The sequence below is a fragment of the Cherax quadricarinatus genome, chromosome 33, assembly GCF_038502225.1.
Source record: "Cherax quadricarinatus isolate ZL_2023a chromosome 33, ASM3850222v1, whole genome shotgun sequence".
NCBI lineage: Eukaryota > Metazoa > Arthropoda > Malacostraca > Decapoda > Parastacidae > Cherax > Cherax quadricarinatus.
Window position 1 is genome coordinate 20768104 of NC_091324.1, and position 13822 is coordinate 20781925.

At 43.4% G+C, this 13822-nt stretch overlaps 1 protein-coding gene across 2 annotated transcripts in view; it reads left to right on the forward strand.

Annotated features, from left to right (window-relative positions):
• LOC128693999 (uncharacterized) overlaps positions 1-13822 on the forward strand; it is an 84807-nt gene that overhangs the window by 50745 nt on the left and 20240 nt on the right. For both annotated transcript variants that reach the window (XM_053783963.2, XM_053783964.2), the window contains exons 2-3: positions 10926-10944; positions 12703-12815. In XM_053783963.2, the coding sequence (XP_053639938.2) occupies positions 10926-10944; positions 12703-12815 (132 nt within the window). The remainder of the gene's footprint in view (positions 1-10925; positions 10945-12702; positions 12816-13822) is intronic.

A 13822-nucleotide genomic window follows, 5' to 3' on the forward strand; every position in this document is an offset into this window, starting at 1 on the left:
ATGTATTTCAATGGACCTAAAATCTGGAACACCCTACCTGAAAACTCTAGAACTGCAGACACATTCATCACTTTCAAAACTACAGTTAGAAAACATCTTATCTCCCTGATCCACCCCGACAACTAACTACATGATAACCACCTGGTGGTTCACAATTACACTCACTCACCCACTGACTATAAACCCAGAAATACTAATCTTAATCTTAAAATAATAAATCCTAACTAGCCATAAGTTTGCCTATGATACTCCAGTATAGACACCTTGTATTGTGCCAAAACAAAAGCATTCACATTGCTAAACTCACAAATTATGATGTAGTCACTTAGCCTTAATACCATAATCTGTAAGGATTTAATGTTAAGAATTAATCTAAGTCTGCTCGAAATGCCTAGCCATGCTAGGTGTCCTAGTGGCCCCCTCTGTAATTAGTATTTTATAACATGTAAACCACACAATACCCAAAACCTGTGAACCCCACATTGTAACCCTTATAGAGAATAAACTTAAATTGAATTGAATTGAATTGAATTGTTTTACTTAACTTGCCGAAGGTCTACATAAACCGGAATGTGGTCCGGTAAAGCATATTTAACAAAATGTGTCTTTTCTTTATCGATGTTAAGAAGATTGGGATAGGCCGGATATAGCCATAGCTTCCAGAGTGTCACAAGCGCCTGGTCAATCACACTTGTTCACTGGTTCCGACTCTTCTCACCCGATCACACCGGAATAATTACCAAGCAGGCATACGTTCCTACCGAAATAGATTGATTTTGGTACGCCTTCACCATAATCCAAAAATGTATTCCACATATGCGCCTTCCCGTGGGCCTCGGGGCACATGGGGGACATAACATGCATTCCCTCACTCCACGTTAGTTCCGATTTGGACGGGGTGTCTCCCACCGGCACTGGGAGATAGGGCTCAATACGACGTCCAGTGTCACTGGCCCTATAAACCAATAACAACAAGAGAAGACCCACACTCACTTAACTGTCCTTATCATTCGGGTCCCAGGCCGGGTAGACCATAATGCTATACATACCCGTCTGTACAAACTAAGAACGTAGGAGTGTCGTCGATGTAATGATCGGAAAATGAGAGTAACCTAATCACGGAATGTGGGTTTACCGCAAACTGGTTGGCTGCTTTAGTAAGAAAACTGGTTTCCTCACTAATACTTTCCCACATTCCATCCTGTAGCACGTCTTACTCTTCATACTGTTGCATTCACTTTTATTATTATTATTATTATTATTATTATTATTATTATTATTATTATTATTATTATTATTATTATTATTATTGCTGTTGTCATTTATCCATCACCGGAGGGCCTTAAAATGGTTGAATATTTTCTTTTTTTTTCTACATCAAAGATGTTCATTTATAACTTGAGAACGTATCATCAGAACGCATTCAAACTTTCAGTGTTTGTGTACTATAACTAGGTAAAGGCTCCTGAAACTACTGGAATGTGCAGGCGCCCTCCTGGTCAATTTTATATAGAGTATTCCTTGAAGATTGAGACACTTATGCAGCATATGGAAATCTTTATTCAGGAAACGTTTCGCCACACAGTGGCTTCATCAGTCCAATACAAAGAGGAAGGCGTAAGGAGAGGAGGAGAATGAGGTAATCAGTCCCTCAACCTGGAGTCGATCGACTCCAGGTTGAGGGACTGATTACCTCATTCTCCTCCTCTCCTTACGCCTTCCTCTTTGTATTGGACTGATGAAGCCACTGTGTGGCGAAACGTTTCCTGAATAAAGATTTCCATATGCTGCATAAGTGTCTCAATCTTCAACTTGTCGGTTTTTCAAACCATTCATCACAACAGAGTATTCCTTGTTTTGGTTTGTGTATGTGTGTTGGTGTGTATGTGTGTGTGTGTGTGTGTGTGTGTGTGTGTGTGTGTGTGTGTGTGTGTGTGTGTGTGTATGTGTGTGTGTGTGTGTGTGTACTCACCTATTTGTACTCACCTATTTGTGGTTGCAGGGGTCGAGTCCTAGCTCCTGGCCCCGCCTCTTCACCGGTTGCTACTAGGCCCTCTCTCTCCCCGCTCCATGAGCTTTATCAAACCTCGTCTTAAAACTGTGTATGGTTCCTGCCTCCACTACGTCATTTTCTAGACTTCCACTGCCTTACAACTCTCTGAGTGTGTGTGTGTGTGTGTGTGTGTGTGTGTGTGTGTGTGTGTGTGTGTGTGTGTGTGTGTGTGTGTGTGTGTGTGTGTGTGTATGCGTGTGCTCGAGCGTGAGTGCGCACGCTTTGAAGTTAAATATGTTTGACGTAAAGGTATTTCAAGCACTAAGCAATAAGGAGTTTTCAAAATGTCTCCAACGAATCCGTGAAGGCGTGTGTTCCCTGCGCTCCAGTTCCCGCTCCTGTAATTGCTATGTGCTTAGGCAAGCAACGCTGGGACATAATACTAGGTCTCACGGATTCAGGGTTATCGTCATGGTTACCATAATAGCGTGTGGGTAATCTTATCTGCTTCCGATTTATCTCCTCCGCAACCGCCATTAATTCTAAAAATTTCACAGACGGAAAACTATCTCACGCAACTGAAATAACGATGCTAATTAACAAATTTAATCGAAATTAAATGAAATTAACTATGACGAAACAAATCGTAACAACCTTAACTTGTTACTTTTCTCATTACTGAGAAAACACGTCAGTCATTCATCTTTAATTACGGTGAGAAATATTAATTTAGGTATCACATTATTAATAGATCGTATATTTTTTTAATTGGGAGCGACTCTATATTCTATATATCTTCATACATTAAAGATGTCGGCTTCTGAACGACTCTAGAAAAGTAAACAAGACATCACTAGGCTTTAAACACATCTAATATCTATTAGCAGTAAAATGCTCCCCTCCCGAACGTTCTGCAGTTCCAGGCACGCAAAACACCTCCAAAGGCAATATTATTATTGTTCGCATTTTAAAACTGTGTTGACACTCGTCTTCACGAACGTGTAGTTTTGTTGACACTCCTCACGAACGTGTTTTCATCTGCATAACATAAACAGAAATGGCTTCCTTCCTGTATAATAAATATTCTACTCATGGGAAAGCGTGAGTGGAATAGGAGATAATGAGGTTTGATACAGGAAGAGGGTTAGCTCTTCCTTATACCTCCTTGAAGGAAATCCTTCATGTGGATGCTGCAAGAGGCTTCCTTTATCATCTGAACCTCTTAATAAAATGGTAAATGTTAATTTAAGTTTTCCTAGGTGCATCTTCAGCGCTTTCTTGCACTATGCTAAAATTACTGCAGTTACCTCAGTTCTGGAGTAATATGTAGTTCCTGTTATGCAACATGAGAATGGTTTGTAATGATCTCCGTCACACTAAATGATTTTAACTGGCCAGTCTCCCTGCACAAGGGGGGGGGGAAATAACTGCTTAACAGTAAAATTATTTATGGTGTACACGTAAAACGTTTAAAAGAGAAGTCTAATAGGATCATGGTTGAAGAGGCAGTGTAGTACAGGTGAACAAAACAAAAGTGAAATATGTGTTGTTGGACATTGTTTCTGGAGGCATGTTAACTGTCCTCTCTGACCCTGGGTGTGGAGCAGTCACAGCCTCTGCTCTGCCCTCATACACCTGGAACAGCAGTTACTTTCCTATTGCCTTCACTCGCCTGGAGAAGCAGATATGAGTGCTACAAGACTGAGGGAAGATAAAAGCAAAGTAGTGTGAAGGATGTGATTTTGAGCTAAAAAAATGAAGGGAAAGTCAGGGCAGGTACAAATTATAAATGAAAAAAAAATCTGCATTAAGTAACTTAATCAACTTGACTGCGCTGGGTATAGAATAACAGTGTATTCACTAATTAAAATAACCTGACATGCATGGATTAAAACGACCTAACCTCCACAACCTTTGACGAAACCCCCATTAACGTGGGCACGAATTATCAAGAAAGATTAAATCGCTCGTTTAACAAATGAGTCTGGAACTGATGCAATGAGACTGAAGTCTACAATCCGTCGTTTTATATGATTAGCAGATTTCAAATCTAGTTTCCAGTTACGAATATCTGTATTGTGGCCGTAGACACGTGCATAAGACATGTGCATGAGACACGTGCATGAGACACGTGTTTTGTTGCTGTTAATGGCTGTTCTCATCTATGTTTGTATTTGCTCTTATACAAACCTGTTTGTTTCACATGTACACATCCTCCAAGAACGTCTTGGTGAAGGGTTTTTGATTCAGCGAATTTCGGGTACCATCCTCTTCTTTTTGGGATCAGATCTGATTACCTGCCATTCTTCTAGCACTGTGTCACTCCCTCCTGGCTTGGCGCTGATAGGTGAATATACATCATACGTAAATAACACAAAATGCTGAATTTGGTGTTTTATTTATGAAGACTCTTCGTTCACCAGTCTTTATTATGGGTTGATAATGTCCAGGTGGAAGAAACATCTATTTTTTACATACAATGTGTGCGTATACTGTATTATCTTATATAAACACTGCTGACAAGGTGGAAAATACACAACTGTAGTCACTGTTGATCATGCTCAGACCAGTTGTATTTAATGTTGACCACGTTCACCACTGTTGATCACGTTCAGCAATCACTGCTGATCACCTTCAGCAGACACTCTTGATCACGTTCACTCTAGTTGTACTTAATAGTGATCACCGAAATCGGAAAAGGACTTTATGGACACACCCTGGTGTCACCTCAGGGTACCACTCCTTAACGCTGCTTATGTGATATCTCAGGCTCTTGTCTTGCTTGTGAATGTACCTTACTATAAAAATATTTATCACAGCTACCACACCTGCCTTCTTACAAGTAATACTGTTTACATGTTCAATTCACACACACAGCCTACTCTGAGAAGAGGGAACTTGAAGGTGTATACGAGTCAATAAAGGAAATAGTTTGGGAAATGCAGCAGTCATCTCAGTGTTCAGAGAAATTTCTCAGATATAATCTATGGGTTCTTACGTATTGGTGTTAAAAACTTTAAACCATAAAATAATCTCTCTAAAATAGAATCTTAGAATGTTAATCCGAGATGTTTGTTATATGGCACTGTGGATAATAGGTGATTGATGTCTTAGCTGCAGAGAAAAGAAAGACTTTTGTGTTATTAACTCAAGATAACCTAAGAAAGTCAGTGTAGTTTGTTTCCTATGGGATCCTTCTTAGCCAGAATACCTCGCATAACAGCAGACTGACACCCAAGAGCTTATTTTTTGCTAGGTAAACAGAGAAGCAGGTGTAAGGAGGCTGTTTGTGACTTGAAAAAGCCCACTGTGTGGGCGAAACGTTGTCAACAAAGGATCACATTAAACTGTAAGGAGGCTTGCTGTTGCATCTTGACAAAGCTCCTGGATAGAGAAACGTTGCCACAATAAAAATGTCGCATTAGTTGCACGTTTGTCCTTTTACCTAACATCTTAAATTCACTGTGAGCGTGACACTCGCTGCCTGCTTAGTTGCAGCTCCCGGTCCATATGTTGCCTGTGTCTATTACCTGGGCCTTAGAGGCAAGAAACACTTTAATAAATATAAAGTAATTCTTAGCGGAAAATGTGCTTCTGAAACCGTTTGACCGCAGTCTAGTTAAAAAATACTTTCTAATGTAAACTAAACAGGATCCCAGGACACTACTGGGTGATGATCTTTTGTTTTCTGACGGGGAAGAAGGTGGAAACCTGTTATCGCATCTACTGTGAGGTTTAATTTGTTACTGGGTGAACTGGTAAGCCAGCGGATGTGAGGTATCACTAGGAGCAGTGAGCTCATCATAGACGTCTTCCCTCGCATATCCGGCCGTGTGATTAGGTATCAGTGATTCAAACCATACCACGGGCGGGATTTGAACCCGCGGTCAGAGAGTCTCAAAACTCCAGACCGTCGCTTTAGCCACTGGACCAGCTAGCCACAATAAGATTCGTCCAACTAGGTACATTTCTACACCATAGGAAGGTTAGCATAGGCACCACTGTGACCACAAATGCAAGTTTTTACAGACGAATCTCCAGCTAGCGTGGACGTGACGAACTCTAGCTCAAGTCCCCTCACTGCCGTCAACATGATTCACGAAATCGTAATGACACGATTGCGAACAAACCATACCACGGGCGGGATTTGAACCCGCGGTCAGAGAGTCTCAAAACTCCAGGCGGTCTGGAGTTTTGAGACTCTCTGACCGCGGGTTCAAATCCCGCCCGTGGTATGGTTAGTTTGCAATCGTGTCATTACGATTTCGTGAATCAGTGATTCTGTCAGTCGCAGTTTCCACATCAATACATTAAGCCAGTCCATTGTGCTGGAAAAGTTCAGAGCACAGATAGCTATGTTTCCCCTGTAAAGAGCCACGCAGAATAACTCTCATATGTGATGTAATGAAATGTGTCAGCCTGAGCTGTGAGACTTCGGTAGGGCGAGGACGGTATTCTTAAACATTTGACTATGTCAGTAGATATGAGAGTTTTAGAGGCTTCCTTCCAGCAGAGTTGCAGCTGCGATTGCTTGGGACGTGAGTGGAGATGGAAGGAGGAATATTAGCAACTTTTCTCATATGCAGTGGATGTTAAATTTGCATCTAGCATTCCCGGTGGAGTGCTAACAATCAGGAGTATGATCCACCAGCACAACACGCCTTCCTTTCTCTCCTTTTTCTGCGTAACGAGTGCGCGCTAGCGGCAGCGCATTTGAGGGCTATTTACTGCGTAAACTATTTGCTATTACCGCTTCTGCAGCTTTTATAACATCCTCAAAATTGCTTGGAAGACGCCTAACCTCAACACCGATCTTGTCTTTCCGGTATTTATCTGTCACATTCATTGTCATGTGATTTGACAGCGGCAGTTTGCTGCTTACAAAGACGATAGAGTTACACAAGCCCCTGGTTCTTGTCTTCACATTTGTCAGGGGGAGCGCTAATAGCTGGTACGCACCATCCAGCTCCCGGGAAGGCAATCAGATTCAGTCCACGGACAGGGAAGACAGGTTCAATTCCTTGGCTCAGGAATCCTCTCTCCCCCATCCCCCTCACAGACCTAAGGAAACCGCCCTGGTTGCGTAATGTGTTTTTGTTTATACGTAAGAGAGTCGCTGTGCGACGCTGGTGTGAGAGTCAGCCAGTAGTATGGAAAGTGGTAAACACGGTGGGTGAAAGTTCGGTCATGGAACATGACTGAAAAGTGTCTCGATAACAGCAGTGATCATGCGCTGGAGCTGATGGCTTTAGTTGACACTTTGGCTGTTGTTGCTGTTGTTTTTGTCGTTGTTCACCTGTTCATACGCTAACTGTTGTGCTGTTGTTACCGTAGTTGTTCACTTGTTGATGCACTCACTGTTGTTACTAAATATGACGTCTCGTTCCAATAATAATATTATTATATTCATGGGGAAGTTTTAAAACCATGGGTGGGTCATACAGCATCTGGGAAAAGGGAGATAATCAGATTTTATCCTAGGAATTAGAGGGTAATCTTAATTACTTGGATCAAGAACCTTTCATCAACTTAAAAGCGACCTTATAATATGAATAAATTATTATTATTATTATTATTATTATTATTATTATTATTATTATTATTATTATTATGACAGATTTTAATTTCTTGAGTGAAGAAGTGTCAATACAGAGTGAAAATTTACCCTCCCAGGATGCGACCCACAATGTTCACCTAACAGCCAGGTACCTATTTTCCGATAGGTGACGAGCATAAGGTGACCCGTAGCTCGATTAGTTGCACACTGAGTGTCCGTAGTTCGATCCCCGACCCGGGTGGAAACATTGAGCCTGTTTCTTTACATCCGCTGTTCCTATTCAGCAAGTAGGTACCAGGGTGTTAGAGGACTGGTGTGGGTGGCATCCTGGGGGGTTGGAGGTAGTATACCTCAAGGCTGGGCTTTGAAATGACCTGAGGTAGGATAAGAGCTTTAAACCTGTAAAACCGATTTGTGTAAAAGAAAATCGGCAAGCAGATTTAAGGACTCTTTACCTACGCTTCGCCTTACCCATAGATGATAAACCCTTTAGCCTGTGTTCATTAATAATTGAGCTGCGGTGGCCTGTTGCATACGAAAGTGTAGGATAGAGAGTCTCTATGGACTACTAATCACTAGGGTGTCTAGTAACTGACATGTGTGCTACTAGTTACATTCACACGTTGCGTCATTTCTAGCGTTACCTACTCTTGCCACACATAAGGAAACACTGTGCTAATACACGACTTCTACCACGACACTCCAGCAGCGGCGTTCCAGTTCCCGTCTAGTTTCTTTCCCCGTTCCTTCCCTACGTTTATATCGCCAGGGTAGTGTTTAGGTCCCGTCAGGGCGAGTGTTTGTCGTGATGGAAGACAATGGGCCCTGTGAGAGCCGTCATTATGCAAGTTTGGCTCGGAGTATGGTATATTTACTCAGGGTTGCCTGAGATGAAAGCGCTCTCACATGCTTCGATGTCGTGGTGAATGACCCATATGAGTTTAGCTTTTTTTTTTTTAGTGTGTTATAATCTGTTTCGAAAAAATATGGAGAAATATTAAAGCAGTCTATATCTTAACATACAACTGTATGCAGATTTTCCACTGTGAAAAGAATAGTGAATTTCCAGTCGCTTTCGCGATTTCACATTATCAAGGAACTCGTTAATGGTTATTTTGCCTATTGTTGATGTCACCTGTTTACTGCGATCCTATTGAGTACATCTGTATGCTGAGCCTTCCTGCACAAGGTGTGGCTGTTCACGTACATGTACACGAAGTGGCTGTACACTTACATACGTAGGCTTCCCATACCTCCCACTCACCCAGCTTACACCTGTCATTCTCACGGCTGACTCCTGTCAGTCGCACAGCTGACTGCTGTCACTCTCAGCCGATTCCTATCACTCACATGGCTGATTCCTGTCACTCACACAGCTGACTCCTGTCATTCACACAGCTGACTCCTGTCACTCACACAGCTGTCTCCTGTCACTCGCACAGCTTACTCGTCCCTCACACAGCCGATTCCTGTCACACGGAAGACTCCTGTCACTCACACAGCTGTCTCCTGTCACTCGCACAGCTTACTCGTCCCTCACACAGCCGATTCCTGTCACACGGAAGACTCCTGTCACTCACACAGCTGACTCTTGTCACTCACACAGCTGACTCCTGCCACTCACACAGCTGACTCCTGCCACTCACACACCTGACTCTCACCTGCCCAGCTTGGAGGTGAAAATTGCTAAAATGACGTTAATTTCACATCATTACATCTCTTCCTGTAAATTTTCACTCCCTTTCACTCTGTGGGAACGAGAACAACTCTGCAGATATCTTTATGTATTATCAATAGTTATCTTTATGCATTATCCACACTAGATATCTTCGTATACTATTCTCAGGCGATACCTTCATGTATCTATCCTCAGCAGATATCTTCATTTATCCTCGGCAGATATCTTTATGTATGTATCCTCAATAGATATCTTCCTGTACTCTTCACAAAAAAAAATTCCCATACCACGGGCGGGATTTGAACTCGCGGTCAGAGTCTCAAAACTAAAGACCGTCGAGTTACCCACTGGACCAGCTAGCTTGTGGCTAGCTTGTGGCTAGCTGGTCCAGTGGCTAACGCGACGGTCTGGAGTTTTGAGACTCTCTGACCGCGAGTTCAAATCCCGCCCGTGGTATGGTTTGTTTGCAATCGTGTCATTACGATTTCGTGAGTCACAAAAAATATCGGTTTGTGTAATAAAAATGTGTTATCCAACTTACAGCCACCAGTTGATATTTCGTTATCATTCCGTGGCATTATCACCACTATCACCACTACCATCACCAGCTAACAACCCCTTCCCCCTTTACCACAACCACCACCATCACCACACACGATCACCAGCACCACCACCCATGATCACCAGCACCACCACACACGATCACCAGCACCACCACACACGATCACCAGCACCACCACGCACGATCACCAGCACCACCACGCACGATCACCAGCACCACCACACACGATCACCAGCACCACCACACACGATCACCAGCACCACCACACACGATCACCAGCACCACCACGCACGATCACCAGCACCACCACGCACGATCACCAGCACCACCACACACGATCACCAGCACCACCACACACGATTACCAGCACCACCACGCACGATCACCAGCACCACCACACATGATCACCAGCACCACCACACACGATCACCAGCACCACCACGCACGATCACCAGCACCACCACACACGATCACCAGCACCACCACACACGATCACCAGCACCACCACACATGATCACCAGCACCACCACACACGATCACCAGCACCACCACGCACGATCACCAGCACCACCACGCACGATCACCAGCACCACCACGCACGATCACCAGCACCACCACACATGATCACCAGCACCACCACCAGCTACAGCAACGACGGGCACGACAACCACCATCACCACCACTACAAGCAGCTTACACAGCCGTAACCACCAACAACTACAGTTAACTAACAACCACCACTACTACCAAGTCATTAGTGTAAGGGGGGGGGGAAATTACCTGCAATATATTCATGTCATCATGTGTGTGTGTGTAAATGTGTGTACGCGTGTTTGTTTTGTTTTCCTGTGTGTGTACACGTGCGTGTGCTTATCAGTTTTGCTCTCCTCTGTGTACACGTTATCATAGTGTGTATGTGTGTATTTTGATTTTGTGTATACACACGTATGTCTGGTTTTCCTTTCCCTTGGGTGTAAACGTGTGTGTGTGTGTGTGTGTGTATGTATGTATACTCACCTATATGTGATTACAGGTGTGTGTGTTATCTACGCACATATAAATATATGTGTATGTATGTATACTGAACATTTGTTCCGTAAGAACATACATTGACAAACATTTACTCTCTTTCCAGATCAGCCGTTCAACCCCAAGTAAGTAATCGAGGTAACAGTGACCTCCTCAGGTCATCTGCAAGTAGTACAAGTCACAGTGACCTCCCCTGGTTACCTCCACGTAATCCAAGTCAGTGACCTCTCTCAAGCCATCTCCAAGTAATCCAGGTCACAGTGACCTCCCTCAGGTCATCTCCAATCCAAGTCACAGTGACCTCCCCAGGTCATCTCCAAGTAATTGAGATTCGACTGACCTCAGGTCATCTCCGCGAACGGAGGATCGATCCTCCACCACTCCTAACACTGAATCACCCACACTGAGTTTTCGCCTCACATTAAAAAAAAGTGACCAAGTGACCTGCGGATTTTTCTCAAGCAAGGTCACAGTGGCACTAACCATCGCTAACTACTTAATCTTCAAGTAATTAAGATACAGTGACCTACCGTGACCTACGAGGGTCAGAGGTCATCTTCCTGGGCTGTTTAAAATAGATTTATGACCAGACCTAAATAATATTGATAGAGCGATGGTGACGATTGTATTGATGGTGATGATTATATTAATAGTGATGATTTTATTCATGGTAATGATTGTATTCATGGTGATGGTGACGATAATAAATAATTTATGACTGATAATTTTGAAGTGCGTGGTTATAGTTGACTGAAAGTGACTCTCATGATGATTAGAAAATGAATGAAAGTGCTCATGATAATTAGAAAGTAAATGAAAGTGACGGTCAGGTTCGGATGTAGGAGCCAGGTCTTGGGAGACACGGACAAGAGAGGTCGAAACACAAACCTGACTCAGTGACGACCGGAGGAGGACAGGAGCTATACTCCGTCATTGTCTGTGTGGGGGTGAGACTACATACCTGCTTACATTCCAAAGTCTAGTAAATATTAAACATAAGCTGACTAAGGTCTTCTCAAAATAAAGACAAAAGGAAGGCAATAATAATTAATAATAATAATAATGATAATTAATAATTATTATAATAATCATAATAAAAGTTTTTGCGTAAATAAGAGTCAAAAAAGATCAACAATTTCATGTGTTGGGGGAGTAAATGTTAACAAGCAATAGCTGGGAGTCGCACACACAATAGACTTGAAGGGAAATGCGACGAAATTATGCCTCTGCAATACCTCTGCTCTTCGCCCTTAACGAGCACCTAGTCTACGACTTTTCCGGGTGTGTGTCCGTAAGGTTCGTGCCTAGAGAATGTCGTAAGATTTCACAAGTGAAATGCAGATTTAATCGACTTCAATGGTGCCGAACAAAACTGAATCGATCTATTGTTTAGGCTGTTCTTGTAAAGGAAACTTCAAGAGCGTATGGATTCTTCATATTAAGAGCCTTTAACCCACTCTCCTCCCTTTAAGAGTAAATATATTAGTAATGCTACCTAGACATTAAAATTCCCTCAAATTTGAAAGAAGTCAGGTCTACTGAAATTTGTATTTTTCCTTTTGTGGCTGGTGATGTGTAACCCTTGTTGTTGTTGCCTGCAGGGAGATCAATGATTCTTGGATCTGATGTTGCCTGCAGGAAGGTCGTCACTCTTGGTAATGTGTATTACTCATGTTGTTGTTGCCTGCAGGGAGGTCATGACCCTGGTGTCTGATGTTGCCTGCAGGAAGATCATGACCTTTATATCTAGTGGTAATGTGCAACTGAGAGAATGTTGTTGCCCGCAGGAAGCCCATGACTCCTGGTGTCTGATGTTGCCTACAGTTAGGTCATAACCCTTCTGGCCGGTGTAATGTGTAACTCACAATGTTTGTTGCCTGCAGGGACTTCCTGGCACCCACGGCGCGGCAGGAGACACCGAGGGAGACCTTCAACGGGTTCCCTGAGAACTTCGCTCACAACCTTCCTACCCAGGAGTTCATGGGAGACTTCGCAAGTATGAACTCTTCAACGACGCATCGAACTGGGTGCTTCAGTTCGAGCTCACTTGTTTGGGGAGGATGGTCCTTGCCTGCATGTGTGTGTGTGTGTGTGTGTGTGTGTAACACTATTACAGTCACTTGCGCTCCCTCACTTGGGATACTGTTCAGTATTGACAGCACTGTCCAGAGAGAGTGGAATAGTAGAGATGGAAAAAATACAGAGAGCATTTACCTTCTGGACAGAGCCAGTACAGTATTAAAAATACCGGAACATCTCAAAGAAATGAAATTTTACACACTGGAAAGAATGCGAGAGAGATAGCAGTAGTCTGGTGGCTAAAGCTCCCGCTTCACACACGGAGGGCCCGGGTTCGATTCCCGGCGGGTGGAAACATTTCGACACGTTTCCTTACACTATTGTCCTGTTCACCTAGCAGCGAATAGGTACCTAGGTGTTAGTCGACTGGTGTGGGTCGCATCCTGGGGGACAAGATTGAGGACCCCAATGGAAATAAGTTAGACAGTCCTCGATGACGCACTGACTTTCTTGGGTTATCCTGGGTGGCTAACCCTCCGGGGTTAAAAATCCGAACGAAATCTTATCTTATCTTACACATGGAAGATACTAGATGGCCAAAACCCAAATGTGTGTACTCACCTAATTGTGGTTGCAGGGGTCGAGACTCAGCTCCTGGCCCCGCCTCTTCACCGACCGCTACTAGGTCCTCTCTCCCCCTGTTCCATGAGCTTTATCATGCCTTGTCTTAAAACTACGTATAGTTCCTGCCTCCTCTACATCGCTTGCCAGACTGTTCCACTTCCTAACTACTCTATGACTGAAGAAATACTTCCTAACATCCCTTTGACTCATCTGAGTCTTCAGCTTCCAATTGTGACCCCTTGTTTCTGTGTCCCATCTCTGGAACATCCTGTCTCTGTCCACCTTGTCTATTCGACGCAGCATTTTGTATGTCGTTATTATGTCTCCCCTGACCCTCCTGTCCTCCAGTGTTGTCAGGCC